Below are 18,056 nucleotides of genomic sequence, written 5' to 3'. Positions count from 1 at the left end.
GTTCTTTGAAAGGATAAACAAGATTGATGAACCTCTAGCCAGGCTCACCAAGAAGCAAAGGGAGAGGACCCAAATAAACAAGATCAGAAATGAAAGAGGTGAAATAACAACAGATCCCGCCGAAATACAAAGGATTGTTAAAAAATACTACGAACAACTCTATTCCAACAAACTGGACAACCTGGAGGAAATGGACATATTCCTAGAAAAATATAACCTTCCAAAACTCAATCAGGAAGAATCTAAACAGCTCAACATGCCAGTAACTATGGAAGAAATTGAAGCAGTCATCAAAGAGCTTCCGGCAAACAAAAGCCCGGGGCCAGACGGCTTCACAGGAGAGTTCTACCAAACATTCAAGGAAGAACTAAAACCTATCCTCCTCAGACTATTCCAAAAAATTCAAGAGGAAGGAACACTTCCAACCTCCTTCTATGAAGCCAGCGTCACCCTAATACCAAAACCAGATAAAGACAACACAATGAAAGAGAATTACAGGCCAATATCCCTCATGAATGTAGATGCCAAAATCCTCAACAAAATTCTAGCAAATAGGATCCAGCAGTACATCAGAAAGATCATACACCATGACCAAGTAGGGTTTATCCCAGGAATGCAAGGATGGTTCAATATCCGCAAATCAATAAATGTGATACATCACATAAACAAATTGAGAGATAAAAATCACATAGTCATATCAATTGATGCAGAAAAAGCATTTGACAAAATCCAACACCCTTTCTTGATAAAAACTCTCAACAAGGTGGGAATAGAAGGATCATACCTCAACATCATAAAAGCTATATATGATAAACCCACAGCTAACATCATACTCAATGGGCAAAAACTAAAACCATTCCCCCTAAGAACAGGAACAAGACAGGGATGCCCACTCTCACCACTCCTGTTTGACATAGTACTGGAAGTATTAGCCTCTGCAATTAGACAAGAAGAAGAAATAAAAGGCATCCAAATTGGAAAAGAAGAAGTAAAGCTGTCCTTATTTGCAGATGACATGATATTGTACATAAAAAACCCGAAAGACTCCATCAAAAAACTAACAGACTTAATAAATGAATTCGGCAATGTAGCAGGATACAAAATTAACACCAAGAAATCTATGGCATTTCTATACACCAACAATGAACTTACAGAAAGAGAGACTAAAAAAGCAATCCCATTTTCCATCGCACCAAAAAAATTAAGATACTTAGGAATAAACCTAACCAAGGAGGTAAAAGACCTATATGCGGAAAACTACAGGACACTGAAAAAAGAGATAGAGGAAGATGTAAACAGATGGAAGAACATACCATGTTCATGGATTGGTAGAATCAACATCATTAAAATGTCCATACTACCCAAAGCAATCTATAGATTCAATGCACTCCCCATTAAAATACCAACGGCGTATTTCACAGACCTAGAAAGAACTCTCCAAAAATTCATCTGGAATAAAAAAAGACCCCGAATAGCCACAGCAATCCTGAGAAAGAAGAATAAAGTAGGAGGGATCTCAATACCAGATTTCAAGCTGTATTACAAAGCCACTGTCATCAAAACAGCCTGGTACTGGCACAAGAACAGACATATAGATCAATGGAACAGAATAGAGAATCCAGATATCGACCCAAACCAATATGCGCATTTAATATTTGACAAAGGAGGCATGAGCATACAATGGAGTCAAGACAGTCTCTTTAATAAATGGTGTTGGGAAAATTGGACAGATACATGCAAAAAAATGAAACTAGATCACCAACTTACACCATACACGAAAATAAACTCAAAATGGGTACAGGACTTAAATATAAGACGGGAAACCATAAAAATACTAGAGGAATCCACAGGCAGCAAAATCTCAGACATATGCCAAAAGAACTTTTTCAGTGATACTGCCCCTAGGGCAATGGAAGCCAAACAGAAAATAAACAAATGGGACTACATCAAAATAAAAAGCTTTTGCACAGCAAAAGAAACCATCAACAAAACAACAAGAAACCCCACTGTATGGGAGAACATATTTGCAAATGGTATCACTGATAAAGGTTTAATTTCCAACATCTACAGGCAGCTTATACAACTTAATAAAAGGAAGATAAATGATCCAATAAAAAAATGGGCAACGGACCTAAATAGAAGCTTTTCGAAAGAAGACAGAAGGAAGGCCAAGAGACACATGAAAACATGCTCAAAGTCACTAATTATCCGAGAGATGCAAATCAAAACAACAATGCGATACCATCTCACACCTGTCAGAATGGCTATCATCAACAAATCAACAAATGACAAGTGTTGGCGAGGATGCGGAGAAAAAGGAACCCTCGTGCACTGCTGGTGGGAATGCAGACTGGTGCAGCCACTGTGGAGAACAGTATGGAGTTTCCTCAAAAAACTGAAAATGGAACTCCCATTTGACCCAGTAATCCCACTCCTAGGAATATATCCTAAGAAACCAGAAACACCAATCAGAAAGGATATATGCACCCCTATGTTCATAGCAGCACAATTTACAATAGCTAAGATTTGGAAACAGCCTAGGTGCCCGTCAGCAGATGACTGGATCAGAAAACTATGGTACATCTACACAATGGAATACTATGCTGCCGTAAAAAAGAAGGAATTACTACCATTTGTAGGCACTTGGATGGAATTAGAGAACATTATGCTAAGTGAAATAAGCCAGTCAATGAAAGAAAAATACCACATGATCCCACTCATTTGGGGATAATGAAAAACATTATAAACTGATGAACAAAAAGATAGTTACAGAGGCAGTAAAGCATCAAACAGACTGTCAAATTACAGTGGTAAGGTTAGGGAGAGGTGGGGGAAATAAGAGATCAACTGAAGGACTTATATGCATGTATATAAGAGTAACCAATGGATGCAAAACATTGGGGGGTGAGGGCATGTATGGGAGTGGGGTGGGGGTGGGGGGCAATGGTAAGATATGTACACATATAATACCTTAATAAAAATTTGAAAAAAAAAAATAAAAAAAAAATAACTTACAAAGTGATCAGATAAGTCTTGTACCCATCTGACACTATACATAGTTATTAGAATATTATTGACTATATTCCCTATGCTGTACTTTACATCCCCATGACTATTCCTTCTTGATGTAGACCCTAATACTGGTTTGGTGGTGATGAATTCCTTTAGCTTTTTCTTATCTGGAAACTCTTTATATGTCCTTCAATTCTAAATGATAGCTTTTCGAGGTAGAGTACTCTTGGTTGTAAGTCCTTGATTTTCATTGCTTTGAATATTTCTTGCCACTCCCTTCTGGTCTGTAAAGTTTCTGTTGAGAAATCAGCTGATAGTCTTATGGGAGCTCCCTTGTTGTTTTTAAGATTCTGGTCTTTGTCTTTAACCTTTGGCATTTTAATTATGATATGCCTTGGTGCCGGCTTCTTTGGGTGAACTCAGGCCATGTGGGGGGTGAGGGGGCACACCTAGAGTGTCCAGCTTGGGTGATCAGGGAGGCTGTGCAGCTGGACCCAACACAACACCTACTATATAAGGCCATTGTACAAAGCTCAGGATACAGGAGACATCACAGCTCTACCTAGTACATAGAAACAAACAAAGGGAGACTGCCAAAGTGTGGAGACAAAGAAGCATGTCCCAAATTAAAGAACAGAAAGAAACTCCAGAAAAAGAACTAAACAAAATGGAGACAAGCAATTTACTAGATGCAGAGTTCAAAATAGTGGTTCTATGGATGCTGTATGAACTTAGTAAGAACTTTAACAACATTTTAAAAAGGGCATAAAAATCATAAAATAAAACCAGTAAGAAAGGAATGCTACACTAACTAAAATTATAATAATTTACAGGGAATCAAATGATGAATAATCTATAGAAAGTAAAGCCAGGAATCAAATCAGCAATTTGGAATATAAGAAAGCAAAAAAACAGAACAGTAAACAGAAAAAAGAATCTAAAAAAATGAAGATAGTGTAAGAAGCCTTTGAGACAACTTCAAGCGTGCCAACATTCATATCATATGCTGGAAGGAGAAGAGAAAGCAAGAAATTGAAAATCTATTTGATAAAATAATGATAGAAAACACACAGTCCAAGAAGTGCAGCTGTTTCCATATCTTGGCTATTATAAACAACAAGAGGCCTGGTGCATGGATTTGTGCACTGGTGGGGTCCCTCGGCCTGGCCTGCAGGGATTAGGCCAAAATCAGCAGTCTGACATCCCCCGAGGGGTCCTGGAGTGTGAGAGGGCATTCAAAGTTGTCCCTTAGGAGCACCTGTGTTGAGCGTCTGCCCCCTGGTGGTCAGTGTGTGTCATAGCTACCTGCCGGTCGGCTGGTTGGTTGCTTAGGCTTTCATACATATAGATGCTGCAGTGAACATGGGGGCGCATCTATCTTTTTGAGTTATTTTTTTGTTTTCTTTAAATACTCAGAAGTGGAATTGCTAGATCATATGGTAGTTCTATTAATTTTTTTAGGAACCTGCATACTGTTGTCCATAGTGGTTATACCAGTTTAGGTTCCCACCAACAGTCAACAAGAGTTCCCTTTTCTCTACATCTTCTCCAACACTTGTTATTTCTTATCTTTTTTATAATAGCCATTCTAACAGATGTGAGGTGATATCTAATTGTGGTTTTGATCTGCATTTCTCTGATGATTAGTAATTTTGAGTGCTTTTTCATGTACCTGTTGTCCATCAGTATGTCTTTTTTGGAAAAATCTGTTTAAATCTGCCCATTTCTAAATTGAATTTTTTGTTTGCTATTGAGTTGTATGAGTTTTTATATATTTTGGATATTAACCCCTTATCAGATATATGATCTGTGACTATTTTCTCCCATTCTGTGGGTTGCCTTTTCATTTTGTTGATATTTTCATTTGATGTTCAGAAATTTTTTTAGCTTGATGTAGTTTATTCTTTATTTTGTTGCCTTTGCTTTTGGAGTCAGATCCAAAAAGACATTGCCAAAACTAATGTTAAGAGCTTACTGCCTGTGTTTTCTTCTAGGAGTATTATGATTTCAGGTCTTACATTCAAGTATTTATTCCATTTTGAGTTGATTTTTATGTATTGTGTAAGATAGAAGTCCACTTTCATTCTTTTGCATGTGGCTGTCCAGTTATAACAACACCATTTATGGAAGAGACTGTCCTTTCCCCCATTGTTTATTCTTGGTTCTTTTGTTGTAAATTAATTGACTTTATATGGGTAGATTTATTTCTAAGTTCTCTAGTATTTTCCATTAATTTATGTGTCTTTTTAAATAACAATACCATGCTGTTTTGATTACTCTAATTTTGTAATATGGTTTTAAATCAGGTGCCTTTAGTTTTGTTTTTCTTTCTCAAGACTTTTTTTTTTTTTTTTTTTTTGGCTATTTGGAGTCTTCTGTGGCTCCACACAATTTAAAAAATATTTGTTCTATTTCTGTGAATAATACCATTAAAATTTTTATAGGGATCACATTGAATGTGTAGATTGCTTCAGGTAATATGGACATTTTAACAATGTTAAATTTCTTCTAATCCAGGAACACAGAATATATTTCCATATCTTTCCGTCATCTTCATTTTTTTTCATCAGTGTCCTATAGTTTTCAGATACAGCTCTTTTACCTCCTTGGTTAAATTTATTACTATTACTAGGTATTTATTTTTTTACGCAATTGTCAATGGGATTTTTTTTGTAATTTCTCTTTCTGTTAATTTGTTATTAGTGTATAAAAGCACAACAGATTTTTGTATGTTGATTTGGTATCCTGCACCTTTACTGAATTTGTTTATTAGTTCTTACAGTTTTTGGTGGAATCTTTGGGCTTCCTAAAATTCTTCTTTTGATGTTAAGCTCTAATTAAATTTGTTATTTATTGAGTTCTTTAGAAACAGAGAGGGAAGAAGAGAGAGAGAGAGAGAGAGAGAGAGAGAGAGAGAGAGACACATTGATTTGTTGTTTCACTTAGTTATGCATTTATTGGTTGATTCTTGTATGTGCCCTGACCAGGGATCAAACTCACAACCTTGATGAATCAGGATGATGCTCTAACCAATTAAGCTACTCAGCCAGGGCTTGGCTTTTCTATATTTAATATTATGTCATCTGCAACTAAAGACAGTTTTACTTCTTTCTTCCCAATTTTCATGCCTTTTATTTATTTTTCTTGCCTTATCACTCTGGCTAGGACTTCCAATACTATGTTTAATAAAACTGATGAAAGTGGACATCCTTGTGTTGTTCTGATCTTAGAAAAAAAGCTCTTAGCTTTTCACCATTAAGTATGATGTGAGCTGTGGGTTTGTTATATATGGCCTTTATTATGTTGAGGTCTGTTCCTTCTATATTCACTTTGTTGAAAGTTTTTATCATATATGGATATGTCAAATGCTTTCTCTATACCTGTTGAGATAATCATATGATTTTAATCTTCATTTTGTTAATGTGTACCACATTGATATACTTTTGGATATTGAACCACTCTTACATCCTGGGAATAAATCCCACTTGATCATAGTGTTGAATTTGTCTTGCGAATATTTTGTTGAAAAATTTTGCATCTATGTTCATCAGGGATATTGGCCTATAATTTTCTTCTCTTATTGTGTCCTTATATCTGGTTTTGGTATCCAGATTCAGGGAATGTCATATTCATTTCTGTAACCCTAATGCCTAGCACATAGTAAGAAACCAGTTGGTATTTTGATGTGACATGAGTTGAATTTTGAAGCAAGAATTTGCTAGTTCAAGAAATTGAAGGAAAGATGAATATTCCAGGCAGATGAAACAGCACATTTAAAGGTACAGAGATATGAAAGAGCAAAATAAGTTTGGGAAAATGTAAGTAATTCAGGAAGGCCTGAAGAAAGAAAGTATGCCTGAGATGGGCCCAATGTGATATCAGAAAGTTTACAGAGTTGGGATTAGGAAGGGCCTTATATGCTAAGCAAAAGAGCTTGAGCTATATTTGAAAACTCTGAGGAAGCCAAGTTGAAGGATTTAAAATTGTGATGTACATGATGAGATTTGTATTTTTAATCAGATTTGTCTAACAACTAAGTAAATGGTGGATTGGAGGGGCCCAAAGTAAAAGCAGAGAGAAGTCATTTTAATAAGTGAGGAGGACTCAAAGGCAGTGGCATTCGTATGAAGAAAGTGTAGGCTCATGGACTTCTTTAAGATCAGTAGGATGTCGCCACTGACTAGCTTTGGGGCCAGGAAAATGGAACATGTTTTTAACTGGAATTCTCCTTTGGCCATCTTCCACCCCATCTTCACTCAATTTGCCTCTTATATCCTCAACCCTGACTTCCCATTGATGGGTGATGAATAATAACAGAATGTATCACATCTATTTCTCATTTAAATGAAAACAAAATATAATGCTGGCACAGGCCTTGGAGATCACCCAGACCACCTCCTGATTTGATAAGTGATTGAACTCAGAATTTTTAAAAAGTGACTTTTCTATGGTAACTCTGAAAATCAGTGACTGGATACACAGTCACTCTTTGTCGCATCAACTATTTAATTCTCCACATAGTACTTGTATCTAATATTTTAATATGTATTTGCTTATTTTCCACCTATCCTTGATATTGTAATGTAATATTAAAGAAGCTTTGACTGTCTAAAACAATATTTCACCCATATAGTAAACACTTATTGAACATTTCTTGAGAAAAGAATGAGCCAGATATAATTAGATTTGCTTCCTCCTGAACCAATGACTTTTTTACAGGACCTTGGCTTAGAGGTAATCAATCCATAATTCTATTTCCTAATCATTCCTATACAGACTAAAATTTACCAAACATTAACATTGTAGTTCATGTGGCTTCAGATAGTGAAGACCTAAAAATAACCATCACTACATATTTTTAAAAATATTACCACTAATCACCTCACACCTGTTAGGATGAATACTATAAAAAATAAAAAATATATAGTCAATAAATGTTGCAAGGATATAGAAAAATTAGAACAATGTTCTAGTTAGGAATGATGCAGCTACTGTGGAAAAAGGTGTGGTGGTTCCTTAAAAAAAAATTAAAAATGAAATGATACAGCAAATGCACTTCTGGGTATAACCCAAAGAATTGAAAACAGGGACTCAAAGAGATATTTTGTACACCCATGTTCATAGCATTATTTACAATAATTAAAAGGTGGAAGCAACCCAAGTGCCCATCAATGGATGAATGGATAAACAAAATGTGTTATATACATGCAATTAATATTATTCAGCCTCAAAAAGGAAGTAATTGTTGTCATGTGCTATAACATGGATGAACCTTAAGCATAATATGTTAAGTGAAATAACAGTCACAAAAAGACTAGATATAATTCACTTACCAGTATATGAGACACCTGGAGTAGATAAATTTACAGACAGAAAGTAGAAGCCTTGTTGCCTGGAGCTGGGGAGCTGTGTGAGGAGACAGGGAATTGTCATTTAGTGAGTGTACAGCTCCAGTTTTGAAAGATGAAGAGAGTTCTAGTCATTCACAACAATGTGATCAAAAGTTTGTATCAAGAGATTTATCAGCAATTGTTAATACTATCTCCATTATAAGTGGTTTTTATATGTTGTGAAGAAATTAAACATATCCAAAGTGTTTCAAAGAGGATACAGTTGTTTTCATTCCATCCTACATAGACAATAGGAGGATGATCTTGCTCAATGGGTGAGCAACGGTATTATATGGGCACTTACAGCCCTTGGCACGCACAGTGTAGTCAGCTAATTGTGCTGCTTGTTTCCTAAAATAATGAGACTTTTCTATTTTCTTTTATGCTTTAGGAAAGATTAAGAAACTTCAAAGAGCTCCAAGCTAAATTTCAAAAGCTTGATGTGCCATCCCTTCCAGGACCTATTAAATCCCTAGCAGGTGTTTCTCCAAAGGGTGACATTGGAAGCACACAGTCAACGAGGATTTGGGCCAATGGGAAACCCTTCTCATCCAACCACAATCAGCCCCCACCATGTTGTTCCAGTGGTAAACCCCAGTCTCTTGAACCCCAGAAAATGAAGTTGGCACCAAGGAGTGATATTCAGAAATGTTCTAATTCCTCGGGACCTCCAAGAAGGTCTACTCATTCTGCAGAAAATTCACAGACGGCTTCTCTGCCTTTAGATGTGAATTGGTCAAATGCTAAGGTAACTGATAAGAAGAAAGAGGTGGCCAGAACCTTCAGAGACAAGCTCCGGAACTGGGAGAAGGTTTCATCTCAGAAAAGTGACATGTCATCAGCCCTTTGCCTTGCCGATTGTGGAAGTGGGGCTCTCCATCCGGAAGATCAGAAAAGCACAGGGCTCACTACTCCAGAGGAGCCCAGGTCAAAGCTGGAAATAAAAGGCTCCCAGACTCTTCCTTCCCAGAGGCACTTGATAGCCCAACGAAAATCACATGTCACCTCAGAAGATCCCACGTTTCTACCTTCTCAACATGGAAGGAAGAGCCTAGAAAAGGCCAGTCCTGAGAGGAGCCCAACAGGGAGCACCTGCCAGCCTATCTATGAGAGTGAGCTTGCCAGCCAGGCCCCAGGTGAGAAATCTAATCCCCACAGTTGTGGGGGGAGAGCTCACTTCATTCTTCCAACTTAAAGCTGGGGAACTTGAGAAGGTCACATATGTGACCTCAGCAATCTTTGCTCTAAACGCAGGTATTATAGGAGCATCTGCAAAATTGTAATTTCAGGTTTGGGCAAAGTGATTAATCTCCTGGAATTATATTGAGAGACAGTTTGAGCAAACTTGGATTTGAATCCTAGTTCTACTTCTTACAAGATGCATGAACTTGGGCAATCTGCTTAACTTCATAGAGCCTGATCTGCTCTCCTACAAATCAGATTCATCCCCAGTCTTTCCTGTCTTAGTAAACAGGACAACGTCCTCTTGGTTGCTCACGCCCAAAACATAGGAGTCATGCTCTGTTCCTCTCTCCCTTCATTCTTTGCATCTAATCCATCAGCAAGCTCTTGGTTCTATTACTAAAATATGTTCTGTATCCCTCCACTTCTGCCCTCTGCCCGTGTCCACACTACAGTCATCTCTCGCCTGGACCACTGCAATGGTCCAACTCATCTTCCTGCTTTCACACTTTGCTCTCTTATATTCTGCTCTCTCCCTAGCAGGCACAGTGATCCTCTATACCATAAGTCGTATCACATCAAGCTCCTGCTCAAATTCAACTCCATCCATTTTACAGTGTTCATGTGATCTGGTCTTTGCCTACCTTTCTTACCTTCTCCTCTCTCATCACATTGGCCTTCATGTTGTCCCTTAGATATATCAAGTTGGTTATACCCCAGGGCCTTTGCACTTGCTGATTCCTCTGCCTGGAACACTCTTCCCCCAGGTCTCTGATATCTGACTCAAACATTTCATCAAAGTCTCTGCTCAGTGTCACCTTCTGTGAGTGGATCTTGTGGCTCATTCTATCTAAAATAGCTATGGCACCCCATCACTATCTTCTTACATTGCTTTGATTTTCGTCATATCACTTCTCCCTACTTAGTATATTATGTATTGGTTTATCCTAGTAAAATACAAGTTACATGTGATTAAGAACTGTGTTTACCACCATATCCCCAGAATCTAGAAGGATAAGGTGCCAGGTTCAGTGGTTCTCAAAGCATATTTATTGAATGACTGAAATGGACTGATGAGGTGGGTGGATGAATTGCCTGCTTCTAATCTCTTTGAACTTAGAATAGCATCTAAATTACTACTCATTTCATGGCCCTGCTTCTTTTGATCCCTGTTTATGTCTCTGACTTACCTCCTGCCTCTTCCCCTGGCTCACTAGCCCATAGTCAACACACTGGATTTCTTGCTGTTCCTTCAACAGACTTTGTTGTGACTCGGGACCTTTACTGTTGCTATTGCCTCTTCCTAAAAAAAAACTCTTTTTCTTTTAAACTTTTATATACTAGGTTCATGGAGGTCAAAGTCAAATAACACTTCTGGATAAATCTTTTTTAGCCTCCCTATCTAAAGACCACTTGCTCACCACCAAGATTTGCACTCTTTTATATCCTCCTCTTTTTATTTCCTTTATAGAACTAACAAATCTTGTTTGTTTACATGTTTATCATCACTCTCATCCTATTAGAATGAAATTATCTTGTTTGTTTGTTTGTTTACATGTTTATCATCATTCTCGTCCTACTAGAAGGAAAATTCCTGAGAGTAGAACTGTGTCTGCTCTTATTCTTGTTCAGCTCTACCCCTGGCCCCTAGAACTATGCCTGGAATATAGTAGACAATTAATTACTGATGAATAGATGGGAAGGAAGAGGGGATGAATGGGAGGAGGGTTATGTGGGAGGGAAGGAGGAAGGATGGATTGATTACCTACCTGGTAGAACTGTTATGAGGATTAAAAAAGATAACCCATGTAAACCACTGAGCACACTGCCTGGGAATAATTAGGGGCCCAATAAGCAAGTGATCATTTGCTTTCACTGTCATGTCCTTTAATTTTATAAAGACTAAAATTACTGACATTGGGACTTATAGCCTCAGAAGAGAGAAACTTTGGCCCTGCTGGGAGGGCAAGAACGAAGCCCCTCCTGCTTGCAGAGGACAGCAGGGCTTTGAGAGTCTCACTGGTATATTTGGGAAACACTAGCCGACTCCGTTAGTTGTACCATGTAATCAACCCCTACTTTATGTAAACCAAAAATCAAAGTGCTTGGTTAATATAAGAGTTTGCATTATTTTCCGGAGAAGCCGATATGATTTTCATCTATAATATTGGAATTTCTGTTGAGTTTGGCTTATTAGTGCAGAAGGATAAAATATGCAAAACTAGGATTATCCTGCCAAATTCCAGGACACAAAATTCACAGGTGCCTAGGTACCACCAAAGTCAGCCTTGAAGCCTGTTAGGCTATGAGCCCTGGAAATCAGAGATCAGTTCTGACTCCTCTTTATAGCACCCATGTTATTGCCCATCATAAGTGCCTGAAGAATCCTTTCAGTTATTGTCCATTTCCTCTGAATTGGGCCCTGTGCTTGGTGCTGAAGAAAGGTCAATGTGGACTAGCCCCTGCCCACCGGAGCCTACACTCAGTGAGAAGTTAAACCAGTCCCTCTAATAAGCCACAACACTGCTAGAGAGGTGTTAAATGTGTGTTATGGGGATATAAAACAGATTCCTTGATTTCTGGGAGCAATCAAGAAAAGCTTCTTAGAGGAGGTGTCATTGGAGCAGGGCCTTAAAGGAAAAGTTGAAATTTGGCATGAGAGAAATAAGAGAACAGAATTCTAGGAACCAGGAACAGCATACACAAAATCTTGGATATACGAAAGCTTTTGAAGGCTTTTAAAATCCAGTCTGGGAACTGAGAAGCCAATGATGTGAGTGAAAGATGTTTGGGCTTCAGGTCAGGGAAGTAGGATAATAAAATCTGGTAAGAAAATAACCTGGAAATGTCAACTGGGGCCGTGTGCTGTTTAAATGCCAGACAAGGGAGCCAACAAAGGGCATGCTGAGGAAATTGCACTTCATCCTCTGGGCAGCAGGATGGTGACAAGATCAGGGCCGTGTTTCGATCTGGACACTCTGGCAACTGGGTGGAGTATAGATTTGGGGGGAATGAGAATGAGACAAGGCAACTCGTCAGTTTCTCCCAACAGGCTATAAAATGGAAACAATTAATAACCTACATTGTGGCTTTTTGTGCTCAGAAAAAGAGCCAGATGTCAAGCATCTCCAGCTTCCCAAAACGAAACCACTGCCTTCTGTGGAGTCCCTGGGTCCTCCTCCCGTGAAGCCACCAAAGCCTCCAGGAGTGAGCCTCCGGGCCTTCCTGAGGTGGACAGCTACAGTTCCCAAGACTCCCGGGGAAGGTAAGGAAATGCACAGCCCTCACAACCCCACCACCACCACATAGTCGGCCAGTATCCCCCAGCCACCTCCCTTTCCCCATGAGCTCCTGGTGACAATGCTGAACTGCTTCTCCAGGGCTGGACATCCATCACTGCTTATTCTCACGCAGAGGCTGTGGCAGCTTGCCCGGGAAATGACAAACCTGCGGGAATTGGCCCCTTATCGCTCCTGAGCCAGCCTGCTTCCCTTGAGAGCCTTGCATTTGATCACTGGGAATCTGTCCAAGAGGAAGAAAATGAAAAGGAGCAGGGCAGGGAGGCAGAGCACCTACCTCTGTGTTTCCCACAAAGTCTGTGTTGTCAACACAGCCTGTGCAGTAGAGGAGGGGGAGGCAGTGAAAGGGAGGCAGTCAGTGTGAACTTGACCTGCGGTCATGATGGAGGTCCCTCAGGCCTCTGCGATCTGCCTGCAGTAATTCACTGAAGGGCTCCCGCCCACCCCCACTGGTCTCTTCCAGGACTGAGACACCTGGGAAGCCATTTCTCTGAGGGGTGGGGCGGGGGGGGGGCAGTAGGGAGGACTGTGCTAACATGCTTTCCTGTGACCATGAGTGCCAGCAGACGGGGAACTAAACAAGCTATTTCTAGTTCGTTTGACTGCTCTGGGCAACTTCATGGTTAAATTTCTTGAACACAGTGGTTCTCAAATTTTCGTGTGCATCTGAATCACCGAGAGACCTGTTAAAACACACTTCTGGGCCCCATCCGAGAGTTTCTGACTCAGTTGGTCTGGGTTGGAGGCTTGAAGATTTACCTTTTTAACAAGTTCTCTGGGGCTGCTGATGCTGCTGCTCCAGGGGCCACACTTGGAGAACCACTGCTATAAGGCATCTTAGGTCTCATCCTAAAAGAGAATTCTATATAGAGAAACGGGGCTCTTAGCATTATACGTTAAGAATACGGCCACCTCCATATCAGCGAAGTCTGGACGACAAATAATTTAGGGCTCAAACCATCTGTCTGAAAGGGAAGAAGGTTGTGAAAGGACATAAAACAAAGTACTAAGTCTTTTATAATAAAATGGTCTTTGTAAATTGCAGCCCCCTCCCTACACACAAGCACACACAACAGCTGTTTAAGTTTGGGCATGTTACTCCCTGAGCCTCATTGTCCTTGCCTGTACATGGGGATGATAATAACACTCACCATATAGATTATTGTGAGGATACATTAATGAGATGAGGCATGGAGAGACTTCATAGTTATTGTCACACCAGTAAGAGCTCAATAAGTGCAATGTATCATTATTTCAAGCATGCATTCTCTTTGCCAGGCCCTGTGACAGGCATTAGATTAAGAGAGAAACCCAACAGTCATCCTGGTACTCAAGGAGGTCAAAGTCTAATACAAGAGAGTGTACTCATGATTAAGCACCATAAAGTGTGGGTGAGGGCTGCAAAGTGGGCAATGATCCCCTGGATGCCAGAGAAGGGGAGGCTTGGGGCACAGGTGAGTTGCCAAACACATTGTGTCTCTGGAGTCAGGTCATTGCACAAACACAATTTGCTTTAATCAGGCTGCTGCTATTGTCTCTTTTTCACTCTCCCTTTTGCTCTTGCAGCAGCTGTGAAGGAGGGCTACCTGCCTCCAGAGAGGTAAGTACCTGTTTCTTAATTGTGCAGGAATATAGCCTGCCAATGAGGCCACTGAGCCTGCCCACAAGCAGGCAGTAAGCACAGGCCAGGCATCAGTATTTCCCCAAAGGGTTGCGGGAAGAGCAGATGTAGAAGCAACAAACTGCAACTCTTGTTTTAGATGAGAGATTAAATAAACCACATTTAACAACCATGCTGACGTTAAGTTGCAAAGATGGTCCTCTGAGGTACTTTTATTTATTGTACAGTTGGGTTCAGTAAATTGAAACATCAGCTTCCATAGTAATAAATTGAATTAGAGGCCACAGAAAGTCGAGGGCAGCTGGCAGGGTGTTTGGAACCGGTAATGGGACAAAGACCTTCTATTTTTGCTGCATTCATTCTAAGAATTTTTCCATAGAAGTGTCAGGTCATTAATTCACTCAACCAAATGCTGTTGAGCCCTTTTAATGCACTCACCTGGCTACTTAATACAGATTTTATCATTTCATCTTCTCAAGAAGGCATCGAAGTTGCTGCCACTGTCTCCATTTTATAGCTAAAAACACTTGGGCTCAGAAAGTTTGCCACTTGCTGAGCTGTGATTCTAACTCAGGTGTGCACAAACTATTTTTTATTGTGATATAATTGATGTATAACGTCTAAGTTTGAGGTGCACAGCCTGTTGGATTAATACATTTATGCATTGCAATATACTAGTAACCACTACAGCAGCTTAACTAACATCTTTATCACCTCATATAATTATTTTATTTCTTTTTTTGTGAGTGTTGAAAACAGTTTAGATCTCGTCTCTTAGCAACGTTGAAGTTTATAATAAGTATATTTTTACTCCAATGACTAGGTTGTGTATTAGGTCTCCAGAACTTATATACTAGGTGCAAGTTGATTAGGTTGCTCCTATTGTCTGGGGTTCAGTTTGAATCTGGCTGATCTAGGATGACCTTGGTGCAACTCAACTTAGCACCCTCATCACATCCTCCGGCGAGCTAACTGAGGAAGGCTCTCCCAGCAGTGGCAGCAGACAAAGCCAATAGCACAAACACTTTCTATGCCTCTGAGGTATCACATTTGCTGACCTCCTATTGGTCAAAGCAAGTGACAGGACCAAGCCCAGCATTACAGTGGGAGGCACTGAAATTTCACCTGCAAACCTCAGGGTCCCAGGGAGGCGTTAAGAATAGTAGTGTCAGTCCAATCAAACTAGCACAGAAGGGAAGTATTTGAAATGAATGCTGAGGGTCAACATTCACTGGATTAACATGAGAAGGGGCACTATAGGCAGAGGTAGGAGGTATGAAGTAACATTATTTTGGAAATTAGAAGTAGTTAAGTGGAGTTAGAGTATAGAAAGTGTAATAAGGAATGGAAAGAAATGGGATGGTTAAGGTAGACAGGAACCAAATCTTAGAGGGGTGAGTACACCAAGGAATAGACAGTCGTATTCAACAAGGGGGAACTCCTAGTTTAGTGGTTAGAGTTGAATGACGGCACAAGGTGGGTGGGTGGACCTGCATTCCATGTACATTTATTTGAATGAGGGGAAATAATTTAGACATCTCAGGAAATGGTTTGCATTAGTTACTGGATGAGCATTGGCCCTGGTATGACATTTTGAGGGGACAATGGCATTCTGATGTACCCCGAGTCAATCTCGGTTCCCTCGTGCCTCACATACTGGGAGCATTTCAGTGTGATTGAGTGTGCCATGATCAGAGTGTATGGCTAGATACACCATTTTACTGCAGCTAGGTTCTAAACTAAGCTGATTTCTTCTCTCACACTTTCATCAAGGAATCAGCAATCCATTTCAACACTGGGCACAAACTGGCTGTGATGGGCAAGTACTGGGAAACGGTAGTCTGTGACACCTTCTTCCTAAGGGATTTACAAGGGCAATTGGTGCTGTTCTTTCATATTGACTTTAAAACTGAACCTATCCTCATCTGAAATGAGATTCATTGCATCTCATTTATGATATGGGCCATAGTGCTATAAGAGTGAAAGACAGACGGGATGAAGGGGGACCAGGATTCTTAGGGGCAGCTTCATGGAAGAAGAAAGATCTTGTGATGTCCCCTGCATGGTGGGTTGGAATTAGATAGATTTACTCATTTGTTCCCTTTTGTGAGACTGTAAGTTGGGTGGATGACAGGGTATTGTTACTGTAAATAACTACATTGCTGACTTATAGTTGGTTAGTGGATGGATAAATGGATGGATCAATGAATATTTAGTATAGAGCTAGAACATGATTGAAAGCAAGGTGGTAGTAATAAATAGCATATAGACAGACAAAAAGTATTCTAATATGAGAAAATACGAAATATGGTTGGATCCTAAAGTGTACTAAGTGCTGTGCTAAGGACTTTGAACTTCATTTTTCCACACTGATAAGAAATTAGTTTGAATCCCATAAATGTCTGTGACCCTGCATCTTCTCCTCTACCTGCAGGGAGCATAAGGCTGTTGGTTCCCTGCAGGCACCTGCAGACAGTGGCCCCACCTTTAGTCATCTTTGTGAAAGGGGTGAGGACAGAGTAGAGACAAGGGTGTTGCTCCTTCTTCTCAGATTTCTGGACCCCTCATCTATTTCTTTTACTGAGGCCAGGCAACAACATATTTTGGCCACCCATGACTCATCCTACTTTGGGCAATGAGCAAGGATCAGACATTTGACTCCCACTCTCCCTCTGCTCTGTATCGCTGGCTCTGGAGTTGAAAAAATAACATTGACATAACTGATAGATAAGCAGTTGTAAAATTGACCTATTTAACCATATGATTCCAGTGCTCTTAAATGTGTGAGAAATATCTATGTATATCTGTCTTTCCATGGATAGTGTTACCTTTAGACTTCCTGTCCCTGCTGGGAATTGGAGGAAAAGTCACTATTTAAAAAGTGTATGTTGCTGGAAATCTTCCATATCACCTAGCTTTCCATATTCACTGGCAATGAGTTGTGCATAAAAAGTCCAGTGGTTGCTATGTAAGTCCTATAGTCGAAAATAAATTACTGTCGTGTTCTTAAAAAAAAAAAAAAAAAAAGAAAGAAATTACTTTGAACAAGTAAATGCCAGGATGCTGAGCGACCTTAGATACAATTTCCATGGGAACTGGTGCCTGTTTGGGAAGAACATTTCCATGTTCTTGCTATTAATCTTCAGTAAAGATGTTGTATTAAAATAGAGTATGCAGGATCTCATTACTGGAAGGGGACCTGGCAATTATCTGATGCAGCCAAGCCACAGAGCATAATGTGAACAAAAATCTGGGTTCCTGACCCATGCTTTACCACTTATCACCTATGTAGCCTTGGACAAATGCCTTAACCTCTGTAAACTTCAATTTCTACTTATATAAAGTAGGATATTGGTAGTACTTAACTCATACAGTTGTAGTGAGGATAAGTGAAATCATGAGTGTAAAGTGTTTAGCACAGTGCCTAGCATCTAGTGTTCAATAAAGCTTACTTAGCTATTATATAACCTTCTACCAAAGGCAAGAATTCTCTTCAAAAGTCCTTTGATGGGGAGCTCATTACCTGGAGAGCCCAGTGTTTTTCTTTGCTGA

General features: G+C 39.7%; 1 protein-coding gene across 1 annotated transcript in view; it reads left to right on the top strand.

Annotated features, from left to right (window-relative positions):
* Positions 1-18,056, top strand: part of FYB2 (FYN binding protein 2) — a 106,290-nt gene that overhangs the window by 35,857 nt on the left and 52,377 nt on the right. Inside the window, 3 exon segments of the mRNA XM_080654170.1 lie at positions 8,794-9,538; positions 12,688-12,849; positions 14,450-14,483. Coding sequence (XP_080510296.1) covers positions 8,794-9,538; positions 12,688-12,849; positions 14,450-14,483 — 941 coding nt within the window.

The sequence above is a fragment of the Plecotus auritus genome (genome assembly GCF_963455305.1).
Source record: "Plecotus auritus genome assembly, chromosome: 2".
Lineage (NCBI taxonomy): Eukaryota > Metazoa > Chordata > Mammalia > Chiroptera > Vespertilionidae > Plecotus > Plecotus auritus.
Note: the sequence above shows the minus strand (reverse complement) of the source record. Positions and strands in the feature narration are given on the sequence as shown.